Raw genomic sequence first — 14,138 nt, forward strand, 5'->3', positions numbered from 1 at the left:
TTATTGGCTAAAGAAACCCTTTTCCTGTGCCAAAAAGGAGCACAAAACTCGGAGGTAAAGGCTTTCATCTCGCCACTTCTTCTTGATTTCGCCCCAGATAACATGGTCGTTTTCCCTCAGTGATTACTTGCACAACCATGAACCTCACCGGTATCATGCATGTCGCATCCCAACCCGCTTCGATGCTAAGGCCATCTGGTGCTATAACGTGTTTCTCGTTATATGTAACGACGATCTCGGCCAAGAGATGGTGCACCATTATTGGCGTCGAGTGGCAGTCGCATCACATCGAAATCGCTCATGATCGAGGCAGAGCATTCTGCGTCGCCATGTACTTAAGGTCGTGCAGGGTAAATGTAAACTCCTGGTGTACCTCTCTTTCCCCCCGAATTTTAACTTACAAAACGAGATGGCACAGACATATGGATCACAAACTTCTCAGGTGCGCTTCTCTTCTACGCTCGCAGAACTGATGTTAATATTGACTGGCCCGGGCAGTATTTCAATGGTATGCCATCCGTTGGATATGTGATTCAGTGACTGAAACCGAGCTGAAGTAGCGGCCGCTTCGTTGCTGGTAAGCTGTCGTCCCCATCAAAAATCTTGTGCTTACTGCCCATGCAGGTTTATGATTACGCTCTCACGTTGAACGACGAGGTAGGGTTCTGTCCGAAACAAGAATATTCAGGTACTTATATGGCTGCCACAGCTATCATGGGTGTCCGGAAAACGGTGGTCCATGCCTCGGATCATCTTTACAGCCGCACGATACACACCTTTCCCGGCCACTGCACTCACATTAGCATGTATGTGACTTACTTTTTACTGTATGCTTTAGATAGTCTGATGATATTATGTTCAAGCGGCATTCATACGAAACAACGAGGTCAAACGCAATTTTTGTCATCCACGAGGACATCTTGATATTAATTTGTCTGTAGAAGTTGTGCTCGCATATTGATAGTGCAGATAGTGGTGAGCCTACTGTGCTTGCTTTCAAAACTTAATCTGACATGTATCCATTTGTACTGCTTTCAGGCATTCATTTTGTTAGCATAATCTCCGCGGAGGGTTTGTAATTGCTAGGGTCACCTTGACCATACACTTGATTAACCATGAAACTTACCAGGTTTGTTGCTCATGCGTGTGTATGTACTTTGGGGCTGCAGAAAACTCATTCTAATGAGTTTGGGAAGTATCGGAATGGTGAGACAGGAAAAACATTGATGAAGAGCTTGACTTACCTATTACAGGTGTTAACGGTTGTAGCTTGCGTGCTGTCTTTCGCTCCAACCGCCTTTGAGGAGCCACGGAGCAAGTGCCTAGTTTATCAAAGATCGCTAACTTATTGACACTGGAGGTTCGTGACGCTAGGCTCAGACTGGGTACACTCTCCGTGCAGCTTTGAAGCAAGCAACAGCGGGGGCCTTGACTACGTTGCTCTGTTGGTTTTTGAGCTTAGTATGTGCTCACGCCCATACGACAGTACCTGATCTGATATTTAAGTACCTCAGCTTTACTGTGTTTCATCATCAGGAAGCGGTATATAGATCGCGAACATCTCACTTCGTTTCAAATAAAGCTTTACCAGGACGGAATTGCATACATGATCTGCATCATGAGTGAGCACTGGGACCATTGATGAATCTCCGTCAAGCTGTAATAACTGTTGAACCAACAGCTTTCAGCGTCGCTAATATTATCGTGTCCTGGGCTGTTCCGGTGCGTCCTTGTCCAAATTTCTGCTTATAGGATCGACCCGATGATATACAGCATGGTTATTCCGAAGTCCTGGATGCGTTAGTACAGTTTGGTACCCTTCAGTCCAAACGTCAGCTAAAATGGACTTAACCTCAGTCCACAAATAGTGATGCATTCCCTCCTATCATGCCGTATTTTGTTTCGGTTGAAGGAAAGCGCACGCAACCCGACGGGGTTTGGAAATGGAATGACGGAGCCATCTTTGAACATGGGACCTTGAGGTTGTTGGCTAAGTTGGCCTTCTGCTTTACCTGCATATAGACCGGGACTAATTGGAAACTCCCTCTTAGTAGAAATCGCCACACCTGTATATATCGGGTCCAGAAACTACCTTAACTAGCCTTCAAAGTATTGGGAAGCCGTCACGTTGAAATGTACAGTGGTTGTCGCGTCCGCAAGATCCCATCAGAAGTTTTGAGTCCGCTCAACTCCGCTCAACTCCGATCGACGGCCAGATGGCGGTAACACTGCAGACAAACTGCGATTTTTCTGTTACAAAAAGTGATTGAAGAAGGCGGACAGATGAAAGCCTTTTTCACCCATCTTTTGCTTTGCGAAAAGTTACTGAAAAGTTAAATTTTTGCCTCGGAGTTTGCATTTCTGTGCGGAGATTAGATAGAAACACGTCCAAATCGGGAAGTTAAAGTCCAAATTCGGTAACCCGTCCATTTTACCAGCGCAAAATTGACGCAAATGTTGGCTAAAAGAATATCTTTCCCTGTGCAAAAGAGGGTTCCAAAGCTCGGTGGAAAAGGCTTTCATCTCGCCGCCTCTTTCTCTCGGTTTCAAATTTCATCCCGGGTGAAATCGCCGTTTGTCTGCAGTGTCGCGTCCGCAAGATCCCATCAGAAGTTTTGAGTCCGCTCAACTCCGCTCAACTCCGATCGACGGCCAGATGGCGGTAAAAGCCCAGAACCATGGTTTGTTTAGCTACACCTATCATATTCCTGGATCCGAAGGGAGACAGGTATAACGAAGAAGTTTTGCCTAAGCTACGTTCTTCCCGGTCCGATTGCCGCCGCGGCCCGTATCCCGTTTTTCCGTCATTGCTCCGTACCCCGTTTCGGGGAATAACCCCTGTCTCTGTCGTTCGTCTTTGTTGTTTGATCTCTTCTCTCGTACTTATACTTGCTTTATGCTACTTATGTGCCCCTGTCATTGGTGTTGCGTCCTAGTGGCTGGATAATGCTATTTTTTTTTCAGTGATATTATGCAAGGCATGGAGTTTGTGACTTCGCTCCGTTTCGACCTATCGTTTCCAAACCGTTTCGACTCGGACCTCTTTCCCTTTGCCATTATTCTCCCGTTACCTCTCGCCATCCAATGGGACATCAGTTCAGGTGATGCAGTTGCCTTCCTCTCGAGTCTCAACTTTCAGGGTGGTTGTCATATTCACAGTCATCTCTGCTGAGAATTCAAATATTCTGTCAGTAGTTATTGGTTTGATAAAGACACAACTGCATGCGATCGCACACCAAACCCCTGCATACCACTTATACACAAGCGAAACCACAATTAGAGCTGTTTGTTTATAAAAGGAATTGGCTCGCTGAGCCATGGACTTGCTGCATACTATAATTGTATGGATGGATTCTTTTGGCAAGTACTACTGGCAACTTAGGCATGGGACGTCGTAGACTTTATGCAACAAATAAAAGATGCCAGAACCACACTTACAAGGAGGCTACACTCTAGGGACTTCGGATCCAGGTGTGCCCGTGAGGGCCGTGTTTTATCAACGCTTGGCATGAAACAAGAAAAAGCCTGTCGATCGGTGTTTCCCGAAATCATGTTGGACCGCGTTTCGAAGTTCATGGGGGTTTGCTGATTCCTGACCCATCGGAGGATCGTGATAGGACTTCCTGGTCCTGCCGCTTCGATGCGTATCAAGCCCGAAGCACCAGTATAGATCGGGGACACGAGTGTATACGTTTCATTTCTCCACATGGTCTATGACTGAATGGACTGTCCAGATTGTTCGGAGGGTTATCATGGTCTCATCCAACATTGGATGTTCGGGACAAGTATTGCCAGCGGTGCGAGATGGACGACACATTTTTAGCCTGCCTTCAGATTTCAAAGGCCCTTCTTCCTCTTTAGTCGCGCTCCATCACCACTGCATCATACCTCCTTGCGTCTTCATCATACTTCGGTGAATGAGTGACGGACCATCCCACCATGAATGGATCCCCAAGGCAGTGGTTGTTGATCGGTCTCGTTCTTGTTCTCTCACGACTCCCATTGACGCAGAACCTTGTTAAGCCTTCATGCCCATACATAACGCTCTGCTTACATTTCCCTTTTCCCGCGTTTCTCCCCCCTCTAAAACAAATTTTCAGGCGATGCGATGATGCACGAGACGTATGGGCGGCACACATCTCAGGTGTGTGTATCAACTGTTTCAATGTGCCCCGAGCTGACAGAAACTGATACAGTTTTTCAATGGTGAGCGATTGAGGTGCTCTATCATTGGTGTTGGTTGAAACCGTGCGTCAAGTGGCAGCCGGAGCTCTTCTCGTGCGTAGTTATAGAATCCCTCCACAAGTCATAGGCTAATCCGGACCCAGGTCCACGACTACTTGCTGACCTTGAACAAAGAGGTGTGCCCGCCGGATGCTGCTACGATGTCCATTCGTTGAAAGGCTTCCTAGGTCTCATGCATGGTCGGAAAACGCTGGTCTTTCTCCCGAATGGTCTTTACCATCGCGAGATATACGCCTTTTGTTGGAACGGCTTTCACTTTAATATGTAAGTTCGATCCTCGTTGGTCCTAGTTTGCGTGATATCTGACATTCAGTTCTAGCGGCATTTCTCATGTCTAACAATGAGGTGATGGGCTTCATTGCTTCGAAGCTCAGCGATGTCACTGAATTGCTACGTGACGGATAGGGACTGTGCGAGGGAGCCGCTATTGCTGATAATAGTGAGAAATAATTAAGCTGATTCCCAAAAGCCACGAGAACTGACTCCCATATGTCTTCTGTGCAGGTATTCATATTGCTAGCATAGTTGCAGCGGAATGTAAGAGCGCCTTTGTTTCGCGATTGTGTGTTTGCTGACGAGACGTTGTTTCTGAAATGCTTAGGCCTAATTGTAGTGCGTGTTCATGCGTTGTGGGAGCGCAACAAGTTTGTCCTGTTTGGCCTGACGGCGCTTGGTGTAGTGAGTGGCGTACGGTGATTCATCCCAGGTTTACTTATGATCCCCGAAGGCCTTGGGCGCTGTGGTTTGTGTGCTGCTGTTCTCCCACGTTGAGTTACCCGGCACAGGTCGGTGTCTCGTTAATCGCTGGCTATGCAAAGTGATAAGAACTTCGGCAGTTGATGACTACAACCCATGTATCTTCGCGGCCTCCGCCGCCGGAGGATACACCTACAGCGCTTTGTTGATTTTTGAATATGGTAAACGTGTGGCAATTCATCCCTTCACGAGAGACTCATGCGGATAACAGCTTTGCTGTTTCTTATCGTCCTGAGACGCCATATGGACAGGAGCAATATGTGTGCTTTTCAGCGAAAGCTTTACAGGGATGGAATCATATACATGGCCTCTGTACTGGGTAAGGATTGCGACGGTCCATCTAGACTACGCTGTAAGCTGAAGGGTTTGACAGCGATAACCAGCACCAATGTCGTGGTGTCTTTTAAGGTAACTGTACGTACTTGAACACGCTAGCTCATCAGTTGAAGTGCCTCTAACCTCTTCCAGGAATCGTACAGCGAGGTTCTCAATGCGTAAGAGTAGTTCATCACACAGCGGGCTGGAGCTGAAACAAATATTCTGCCTCCCGCAGTCCACAGGTAGTGATGCATAGCGTTCTTTCATGCCGCATACTCTTCCGTATGAAGGAAAACAGCTGTATTCCCACAGGGGTCGAGGAGAGGACAGAGGAACAGTCCACAGGGGGGCAGGCTGTGACAGACCGAACAATATTTAGTAGTGTAGTGATGTTATCGCAGGAATCGTCATTAATATAGCACGTATAATCGCCAGTGTATTATTGAACAAACCCGTAGGATGCTTACAGGACTATCGAAAAACGGCCTGTTCATCTCGTCATCCGTCTCATTTGACAAGTAACGGGGAATAACTTCTCATAGGATAGATTATGGTAAGGGCTTAGCTTGATAAACTCTAGCTCGAAGCGAATCATGGGATATCAACGATTGTGATTCCTTCACACAGGTTGCACAGGCATCATCACGGGTCTCGAGCTATAGGAACACGAAGGTCACGCTTTCGGGGCGGACTCCCGGTATAGCTGTGATGATGAGAGCGGTAGTCAAGTAGAGCTATGTAGAGTAAGAAGTCAGAAGATGATAAATTGGCTGTCAGAGAAACCAATACATTTGCGCCGCACGGCGTTGTGCAATCGGCGTACCTCTGAGTTTCCGCATCGCGGGACCACTCAAGAACCGCCCCAAGTTGACTTACTGTGTGCGTTTGAGGCGCTTGCTTGTGGGCCAAGAAACCGATATATAGTAAGGAGCGCTCTTTACGGAGCGCCAGTGCGCTGAATGCATCAGCCATGAGGTGGGCGGATCAACCAGGAGGGCCGCCCTTCTGCAGTTTAGCGCTCATCTTTCGGTCGTGATACTAGTTGGCCTTGGTTAGCCTTGGTCTCTGCGGGTTACTAACCTCTTGTCACTGGGAAGAAGTTATTTTACTTGCCCCATGTTGGCGTAACGACAAGCATATCCGAGAAGGTTCTATTCTAATGACATGTCGATATGTTCCGACATTAGACGCCTGTTGAGATCCCAGGAACACGATATTGTAATCAGTTGCCTAACTAGGATTAAGGTTGCCGCTGCTGTCAAAAAGGCTGAAGAGACGCCTAAAGAAGGACAAGGCACAAACGCGCTTGTCTCTCCGCTACTACTTCAAGTTAGCTGTTAGCGCCTTGGGTAGGACATACGCTCCTAACGCTCTGAAACATATATAACTATCCAGAAACTCCAACTAGTAACCTTTGACGAAGCCAGGACCGGCGGCCGTGGCAGCTGTGCTGTGACGGTGTTCATTTTGATTCCGCGGAGGCAATTGACGAACCTCATTCGTGATGGCGCCACTGCTCTGGTTACCACGCTGTTGCCTAACGGCTCAACTCAAATGTCACTGTGTCCCTTCATAAGTGCTCGCCTAGTCATTCGGCTATATTCCCTTATTTTCCTCCCTTTCACGCCTTTCACGCTGCTCGATGTTACATGCCCTGTCCACGCATCTAAAAAGCCGGTAATTACTTCCAGCAAGCACAACTAAACATGCCTGTTATCCCCACCATTCTCGAGGGCGCCGCCCACTCAACCAGCAACCCCACCGTCGAGCTCCCTCTTGCCGACTCCGACTTCACTCTCGATGCATCTGGTGTCGCAGGTTTCTTCGGTGGCGACGTCGCCGTCTCCGCCATGGCCACCGTCCACGTATACAGGGGGAGAAGATGGTTAGGCTGGTACAACACCCCAGGTTCATATGAGATTGGGAAGCGTTACGGGATCCTTGCCAACTCGAGAGTATGGGATGGTATATTCCCTGGCGCCAACGTCGAGCCTGCAGAACTCTTCGGCCTCAACAACCTCAAAGGGCCCACGTATCGTGGCGCAAAGTCCGGTTCAGTCATCGACCAAACAGGGCACATCGCCGCGCTCTTCGTGGACGAATGCAAGGACCACAAGCCCAAGGAGATTGATGGACGCCAGTCGGCTCCCGTTGGCGTCACCGTTGTCAAGCTCAACCCGGTCGAAAAAGAGATGTACCCCACCCTCCTCCGCACATACTCCGGCATCCTGGCTCTCCTTCCCATCCTCGTCAGCGTCGGCGCTTGCGTCGGCTGCGCCCTCGTTGCCGACTGGATCACTTTCGTCATGATCCTCTACGGAATCTTTACGAGCGGCATCGCATGCTTCGTCATCGGCTCCGGCAAGCTCAAATACACGCACCCCGAGCCGGCTCCGGGCGCACCGTCGGGCGACGGCATCCTCACCGCCAGCAATGGTGAGATCATCGTCCTCAAGGGCGCGGAGGCGGACGTGAACGCGGTCACGCGCGGCCAGTTCTGCCTCAGCTTCTACGGCGAGCCCAAGTACAGCATGATCGGATGGGCAGGGCTCCTGCTCACTGTGCAGTTCGTCGCGCAGCTGCTGCTCATCCCACAGGGCACGCTCTTCGGGCAGATCCTGTTCATCGGCTCGCTCGCGGTGTCCTGGATGTACAACTCGTACCTGTCCTCGCTCGACTCGATGCTCATCCAGCGCAAGATCCTCATGGACTCCATCCTCCGCCACCCGCGCATGCGCAAGTACTCGCTCGGCACGCGCACGACTATGGCCGTGTTCGTCATGCTCATCCTCGAGCCCGTCGAGCCCCTCAAGTTCCTCAACGAGCTCATTCCCAACGACACGCTTGTGTGGCGCGTCTTCAAGCAGGCCGTCGTCGACCGCATGCAGAGCAAAGAGGGCTTTGGCTTCGATGCTGAGGTAGATGCGGTGATCCTAGGGAAGGATCTCAACGATCAGGAGAAGGAGCTGCTGTTGACGCTGTTTAAGGATGCGGAGTCGGGATACGAGGGCTGGCTGCAGCATAGTGCTTCATTCCACTCCGAAGCCGAAAAGAAGTCCGTTTGACATGGCCTTGCCTGCGTTTTCTACCCTACCTAGCCTATTTCCGAGTAGGCTCGCGCGACGCGTAGGCACATGGTGCTCACGCAGTCGCCACGACTTTTGATGTGCTATGACCCAGACTCGGATTGACACTCTTGCACAGTCCTCATGATGTAGCTGATGTATCGATTGACGTCTCATACCCACCTATCAGCATACTCATCTGATTCACGCATACCATATCATACAAGTAACCATTGCACAATCGTACCTATACCATGCATCTAAATGTAGAACTCTGTCTTCTATCCCCACATCATCAACATTGCTCAAGCATGAGAACGTAGCGAGGGAGCATCTCTAAGATTCTCAAGCACGAGGCACAATAGTCAAGGTGACGTTGATGATGAGAGCGGTTGCAAGTGATAGAAAGATATACAGCGAAGTTGGAGCGATAGAAGTGATGTTTGTAGCTAACACGACGAGAACGACTAAAGTTCAGCCGTATCGGACCTCCCTCCTTCCTTCTCTGGCGGCGGAGTGGGCGTCCTCGTCTTCAAGTTATGATTGTGTACACACGTCCTACACGCCTCATCAGAATCTCTATCACGTCTCTAGGCGCGATAGAAGACTCACAGAGAAACCAAGCTCGAAATAGCCCCTATTGGCACGCCGACGAGGAAGACCTGGTCGAGCGTTCGCACGTAGGCCTGGACGACGGCGCCCTGCTCGCTTGCGGGGAGAGTGAAAATGTACGTGATGCTCTGCTGGACGCTCACGGCTACGGACGATGGGAGCTCTGGCGCGTATTGGTGCAGGTTTGAGGTGAGTTGGTTGAGGAAGACTGCACCGGCGATGCTATATGCGTTATATGAGTGTCAGATGAATGCATGTCATAGATGGATGGGCGAAGCTTACGCAAGGCCGACGACACCGCCGAGTCCTTCGATGAAGGAGCACATGCCGGTAGCTTGGGGAATTAGCTCTTCTTCGTGCGCGAGCTCAGCCTATGTCGATGGACGTCAGCACATAGAGTTCGTTCGCCTGAGATCTCGGCCTACTTGAGTTGATATCTCCGGCATCTGGAGCGTGGAGCCTGCGATGGATGGATTCACATCAGTGGGGCGCTCTGCGCATGATGTGGATTCAACCAACCAATGCCAATACCGGCGATGATCTGGTAGCCAATGAGCTTGCCCTCAGGTGAACCGATATTCAGCGTGTACAGCAGCCCTGAACCTATCGAATAGAACAGAGGGCAGATGACCATGACACTATACACAAGTGTAAGAAACGACGTCAGGTCCGGCAAAGATGTAACTCACGGCCAGTACCGTCCTGTCGCGTTCGCGAAAGCACCAACCACAATTGAAGCTATAAGGTGCACATGAGTCCCACATCCTGAACTATGGAGAAATCCGTGCGTACCTCCAACGCATGATAGAAGGAGCGGCAGTATGTCGATGCCAGACTGTATCGCGTTACGCCCTTGTGACTGATACCACAGCGGAATGTAATACTACAAAGACGATCAGTCACCATCCGCATCGAAGCATAAGAAGCGCTGATATCCTTACAATTCCGACCATCAACCCATAGAAGTTACAGAACGCAACGAACGATGAGGCCACTAGGGGTCGCCGGATGACGTGCCAAGGCAACAGCGCCCGGTTACCCATGCGCCCCTGCCACCAAAGGAACAGGGCGAGTCCGACTACGGAGATCACAAGCGGCACGATGACGTTGGCAGAGTTCCATGGATAGGTGTTGCCTCCGAATTGCAGAGGGAAGAGGAATGCGACGACAGTGCCGAGGGAGATCAGGAAGCCGATCCAGTCAACCCTGTTATTGCAACATGTAAGACGAAACCCAAGGGTGGAGGATGAAACGCACTCGAGAAGCTTGCGACGCGTTGACATGGTGGCTGGTGAGTTCGGAGTGGCAGGCGCTTGCTTGTGGGGCATGAAGTAGGAAATGAACAGCGTGACGACGCCAATCTTCTCTGGGTCAGTTTCTTCATAGCACATTGGAGGAGAGTCAAACTACTGGAAGGTTCACTAATGATGGATGGTCGGCAACAGCTCAAGAATGCAGGTGAACGGTGTACTCACTGTAGAAACACCAACGCCAGGTTACTCGGGCTGGAATATGAAGTAAGACATGGGCATATAAGTTGCTTGCGCAAGTTTCACCTGTGAATGCGCCGCCAACGAGGGGTCCCAAGACAGACGAAAGCGCGTATATGACACCGATGCACCCAAACAACGCAGGTCGAGTCTCGAGTCTAGCTATCTAGAAAATCGCGGGTTCAGATGGATACACGAAGGACGCGTGCTGCAAAACACACCTGAGCAATGGCCCAAACGACGCATACATTGATGCTAGTCTTTGTGAGCGCTTTTGACACCGCGCATTGGACTCAACTGACTCACGCAGTGTTTCCGATTCCTGCCACAGCTCTACCAATGATCAAGAAGTTCATTGAAGTGGACACAGCGCAAAGCAGGCTCCCGAGCTCGAATATCACGATCGAGAGGATGTAAATGTATTTGGTGGGGTATAATGAGAGCAGCTGGCCCGTAGGAAGTGTGAAAGCGACCGTCGTGAGCAGGTCTGACCCGTTGTTCAGTGTTTCATCCTCGGAAGAAAATGCCATGCGTACATGCTGTTGGCACCCTTGTATCTTCTTTAGTCACGAGACCGGGAATGGACAGAGCACGCACCATGTTACCTGTCCTAACGCATCGAAGTCGGATACTATCGTAGGCAGAGCAGTGCCTACGATTGTCAAGTCTGACAAAAGGCGAGCGTTCAGTGTGATGTTAGTGACCATTGCTTGCTCTTATCGCGTACCTAAGGACGAAACTAGTAGCGCAAGTAACAGGCCGCTGAGATACGTCAACCTTCGATAGAGCGCTGCTTGACTATCACCCACGAGAAGGTTAACACCAGTTCCTTTCCTGTGAGATACCGCTCAGCTCCCTCCGACGCGTTCCCCTGACCTTCTTCCTCCTGTTTTATGGCCACGTCGCTCCCGAGACGCGTCGTGCTCAACTCGGCCTTCTCGGTGCCATCGACCAGTGTATCTGGCCCTGCACGTAGCTCGAGGGACATGGTGTCTAGAGGAAAGCGAGATGACCTGCAATGAGAGGCAAAACGCTGCAATTGACTTTTGGGCGCATAATTGCGGACCGCGCACCAATGCCGTTGAGGCCATGTTGATGAGGCGCTAGAAGCACCTTGACCTCGGAAGCAATTCCGGGGATCCTAACGTGTCCAAATATAGAGCAAGATCGCACAACCTATTACGTCATTGATTGCATTTCATTTTTGGTTTTGACAGTTCCCCGCCCAGGCTGACGGGCGCTAACCTCCGCTGAAGGCGGGAAGGGCGCATCATTTCGCTTTTGCGCACTGACGGAAGATGCAGAACAGATCAGCGCCCAATGCAACCTTCCACACACATTCACATCGGAAGAATGCCTCTTCCAGTCTATCTAAGCGCCTAACAGGCACGCAGTCGCACTGCGGAAACACCTCCCTTGTTTTCTGATCTACGATCAGTCCCATGCAACCTCATGGGACATCCATTGGGACAATGTTACGTAGACTTGTTGATCAGTATCTGATGGTAAAGCGTGTATTCAGCTTTTAGTCACCTCTATATTGTGCTCATATTCGGCCCCACTCTCCAACCACTCTCCGACTTTGTCGACTCATGGCGCTACCTACCATCCTAATTACTCCACTGCACTTCATCAAATAACAGATACCATCAGATTCCTTTGCTAGAATGTCCTTTCTTCGAAATCGTAGATGGTATAACTGAGACCAAAATCTCAACCGTAATCCTAAGTTGAATTTTACATGAATATGGCTTGGATATGAATCTAAGAGTCGGTAATGTTCAAGGCATGCAGCAACAGCAATAATATGTTGTTTAGTAGGCGTAGTCGATTTCGTGAGGGTCACTACGACGGTAGGCGTCGTCAGTGTCCACAGCGCGGCGGTAAGCATCGTCCGAGTCAGCGTCACGGCGATAGGCGTAATCAATATCGTGAGGAAGCTCCACATCACGGCGGTACGCATCATCGGTGTCAACAGCACGTCGGTAGGCGTCGTCGGTGTCAACCGCACGACGGTACGCATCGTCTGTGTCGACGGCGCGACGGTATGCATCATCGGTATCGACAGCACGGCGGTATGCGTCGTCAGTGTCCACAGCGCGGCGGTAGAAGCAATCGCTATCGTTAGTGTCAACCGCGCGACGATATTTATCGTCGGTGTCGACGGCACGACGGTATGCATCATCGGTATCGATGGCACGGCGGTAACCACAGTCGTCGATAATGGCACGGCGGTAAGCATCATCGGTGTCTACAGTAGGTAAAGTTAATCCATCAGTTTAGTCCATGATGGTGAATCAATGTGTCCCACTAACCAGAGCTACGGGCGGGGAGAACAGCTGCCTGAGCGAGAGCGCCAGCGAACACAGCGGCGAAGAGCACAGAGGTGCGCATGGTGATTTGGAGTGAGGGGATCGTAGACTTGTGGAGGTTGTGTGAGAGGCGTTAACGCAAGTTTGGGCGTAGATGCAGAATTAAATGCCTGGGCTTCAGTAGTGCGGGTTTGATGGTGCGGCAAGAGGAATCAGCACAAGGCGGACGCGCCCTTTTTATCCCGTAATGCACGCGCCCTCCGCGAGCATACGCAGCGTGACTCCGTGCCTCACAGCCATTGGATTCGGAGGCAGAGGCACTGCATGTACTGTGTCACTGGGTAAGTGTGGTGTGAGGACATGTCGAAATGACACCGATGAATGCACGCACCCCAAAGGCCAACGCAGCGCGGACCCTACTTTGCACGGCCACGCATCTTGCCCGATTTCCGTATCACATAGGCGAATTCATTTTGCGGCATGAGCGAGGCGATGTCCAGATCCTCATTCTCTGCCCCAATATGAGCCTGGAACATGATCGAAGTTGACTCTTAAATGTTGAATCTTGACAAAAGCGACCTGCCGCGGTCAATCATCACATGAGGAGTTGCGGCAGGACGGTGAATCGCAACTCCACCAGGCTAGGGAGTGACGAGCGCCTATCAGAACTTTTTTCGGTCCTGTTCCTCGGAGCCATGGTGCTCAGCGAGCACGATCTCTGGGTTGCTGTGCACGAAAGTGTCAAGTTACCCTCCGGGAAGTCCGGTTTCATGTCTCAGGTGTCATTTTGCGAGCAATCTACGCGAGGACACCGTGCACAGCCTGATAGTTGAGCCTAAAAAGGACGTTTTAGTCGTAGCTCGTATTGAGGATGGTACAGACATTTTGAGACAGGGCATGATGCGAGTATGATGCGACAAAGGTATGCTGATTTAAGTTGTGGTGGGCACAAGGTAGCTCGGAGATCTCACCAAGTGTGGCGAAATTAAGCATAACAGTGCAGTAGCCCACAGCGGCACTAGAGTGCAGGGTCTACGAGATATTCAGGTCAATGTTTTCTTTGGCTTCAGTAAAGAGTTTCAACCTCGTGGTACACATTATCAAGCTGGCTCAGGCTGCTGCTCGAAAAAAGTAAGCCGAAGATCTTTCCAGCATGCCGGGTAAACATACAGCACCCATTGTCATGACAGCACGCAGCAGCGTGGAGTGGTCAGCTGTTTCATTGCTATCGAGGTAGCCGCGTTATCTCTTCAAAGTTCAAAAATCTTTCCGACTGGGGTGGTCCTGGGCGATGGTAGGAGATCGAGACAGAGGTTCGAGTGTGTGCGGGGAACCTCGGG

General features: G+C 50.5%; 4 protein-coding genes across 4 annotated transcripts; 2 read left to right on the plus strand and 2 right to left on the minus strand.

Annotated features, from left to right (window-relative positions):
• Positions 1 to 4,116: 4,116 nt before the first annotated feature.
• On the plus strand, positions 4,117 to 5,752 carry CONPUDRAFT_139724 (uncharacterized protein). Its single transcript, XM_007775377.1, has 14 exons — positions 4,117 to 4,148; positions 4,254 to 4,278; positions 4,329 to 4,361; positions 4,413 to 4,509; positions 4,565 to 4,590; positions 4,651 to 4,684; positions 4,750 to 4,782; positions 4,847 to 4,923; positions 4,973 to 5,030; positions 5,082 to 5,162; positions 5,213 to 5,320; positions 5,375 to 5,415; positions 5,470 to 5,495; positions 5,555 to 5,752. The coding sequence occupies exons 4-14, from the start codon at positions 4,422 to 4,424 to the stop codon at positions 5,736 to 5,738; spliced, it is 756 nt and encodes a 251-aa protein (XP_007773567.1). The 5' UTR covers positions 4,117 to 4,148; positions 4,254 to 4,278; positions 4,329 to 4,361; positions 4,413 to 4,421; the 3' UTR covers positions 5,739 to 5,752.
• Positions 5,753 to 6,952: 1,200 nt separating this feature from the next.
• On the plus strand, positions 6,953 to 8,667 carry CONPUDRAFT_168894 (uncharacterized protein). The gene has a single exon (XM_007775378.1). The coding sequence runs from the start codon at positions 7,026 to 7,028 to the stop codon at positions 8,382 to 8,384; it is 1,359 nt and encodes a 452-aa protein (XP_007773568.1). The 5' UTR covers positions 6,953 to 7,025; the 3' UTR covers positions 8,385 to 8,667.
• A 164-nt stretch (positions 8,668 to 8,831) lies between these two features.
• CONPUDRAFT_168895 (MFS general substrate transporter) lies at positions 8,832 to 11,474 on the minus strand (the record flags this gene model as incomplete). The annotated part of the gene is made up of 18 exons (XM_007775379.1): positions 8,832 to 8,942; positions 8,997 to 9,218; positions 9,279 to 9,367; positions 9,422 to 9,456; positions 9,516 to 9,634; positions 9,686 to 9,734; positions 9,789 to 9,879; positions 9,938 to 10,202; positions 10,254 to 10,357; positions 10,407 to 10,417; positions 10,472 to 10,501; positions 10,553 to 10,652; positions 10,708 to 10,741; positions 10,793 to 10,973; positions 11,023 to 11,036; positions 11,084 to 11,153; positions 11,214 to 11,248; positions 11,296 to 11,474. The coding sequence occupies 18 exons, from the start codon at positions 11,472 to 11,474 to the stop codon at positions 8,852 to 8,854; spliced, it is 1,719 nt and encodes a 572-aa protein (XP_007773569.1). The 3' UTR covers positions 8,832 to 8,851.
• Positions 11,475 to 12,298: 824 nt separating this feature from the next.
• CONPUDRAFT_168896 (uncharacterized protein) lies at positions 12,299 to 13,693 on the minus strand (the record flags this gene model as incomplete). The annotated part of the gene is made up of 3 exons (XM_007775380.1): positions 13,190 to 13,693; positions 12,802 to 13,135; positions 12,299 to 12,737 (listed from the first exon to the last, which is right to left on the minus strand). The coding sequence occupies exons 2-3, from the start codon at positions 12,878 to 12,880 to the stop codon at positions 12,301 to 12,303; spliced, it is 516 nt and encodes a 171-aa protein (XP_007773570.1). The 5' UTR covers positions 12,881 to 13,135; positions 13,190 to 13,693.
• Between the last annotated feature and the right edge of the window lie 445 nt (positions 13,694 to 14,138).

This window comes from Coniophora puteana, assembly GCF_000271625.1.
Source record: "Coniophora puteana RWD-64-598 SS2 unplaced genomic scaffold CONPUscaffold_14, whole genome shotgun sequence".
In the NCBI taxonomy this organism is placed as follows: Eukaryota; Fungi; Basidiomycota; class Agaricomycetes; order Boletales; family Coniophoraceae; genus Coniophora; species Coniophora puteana.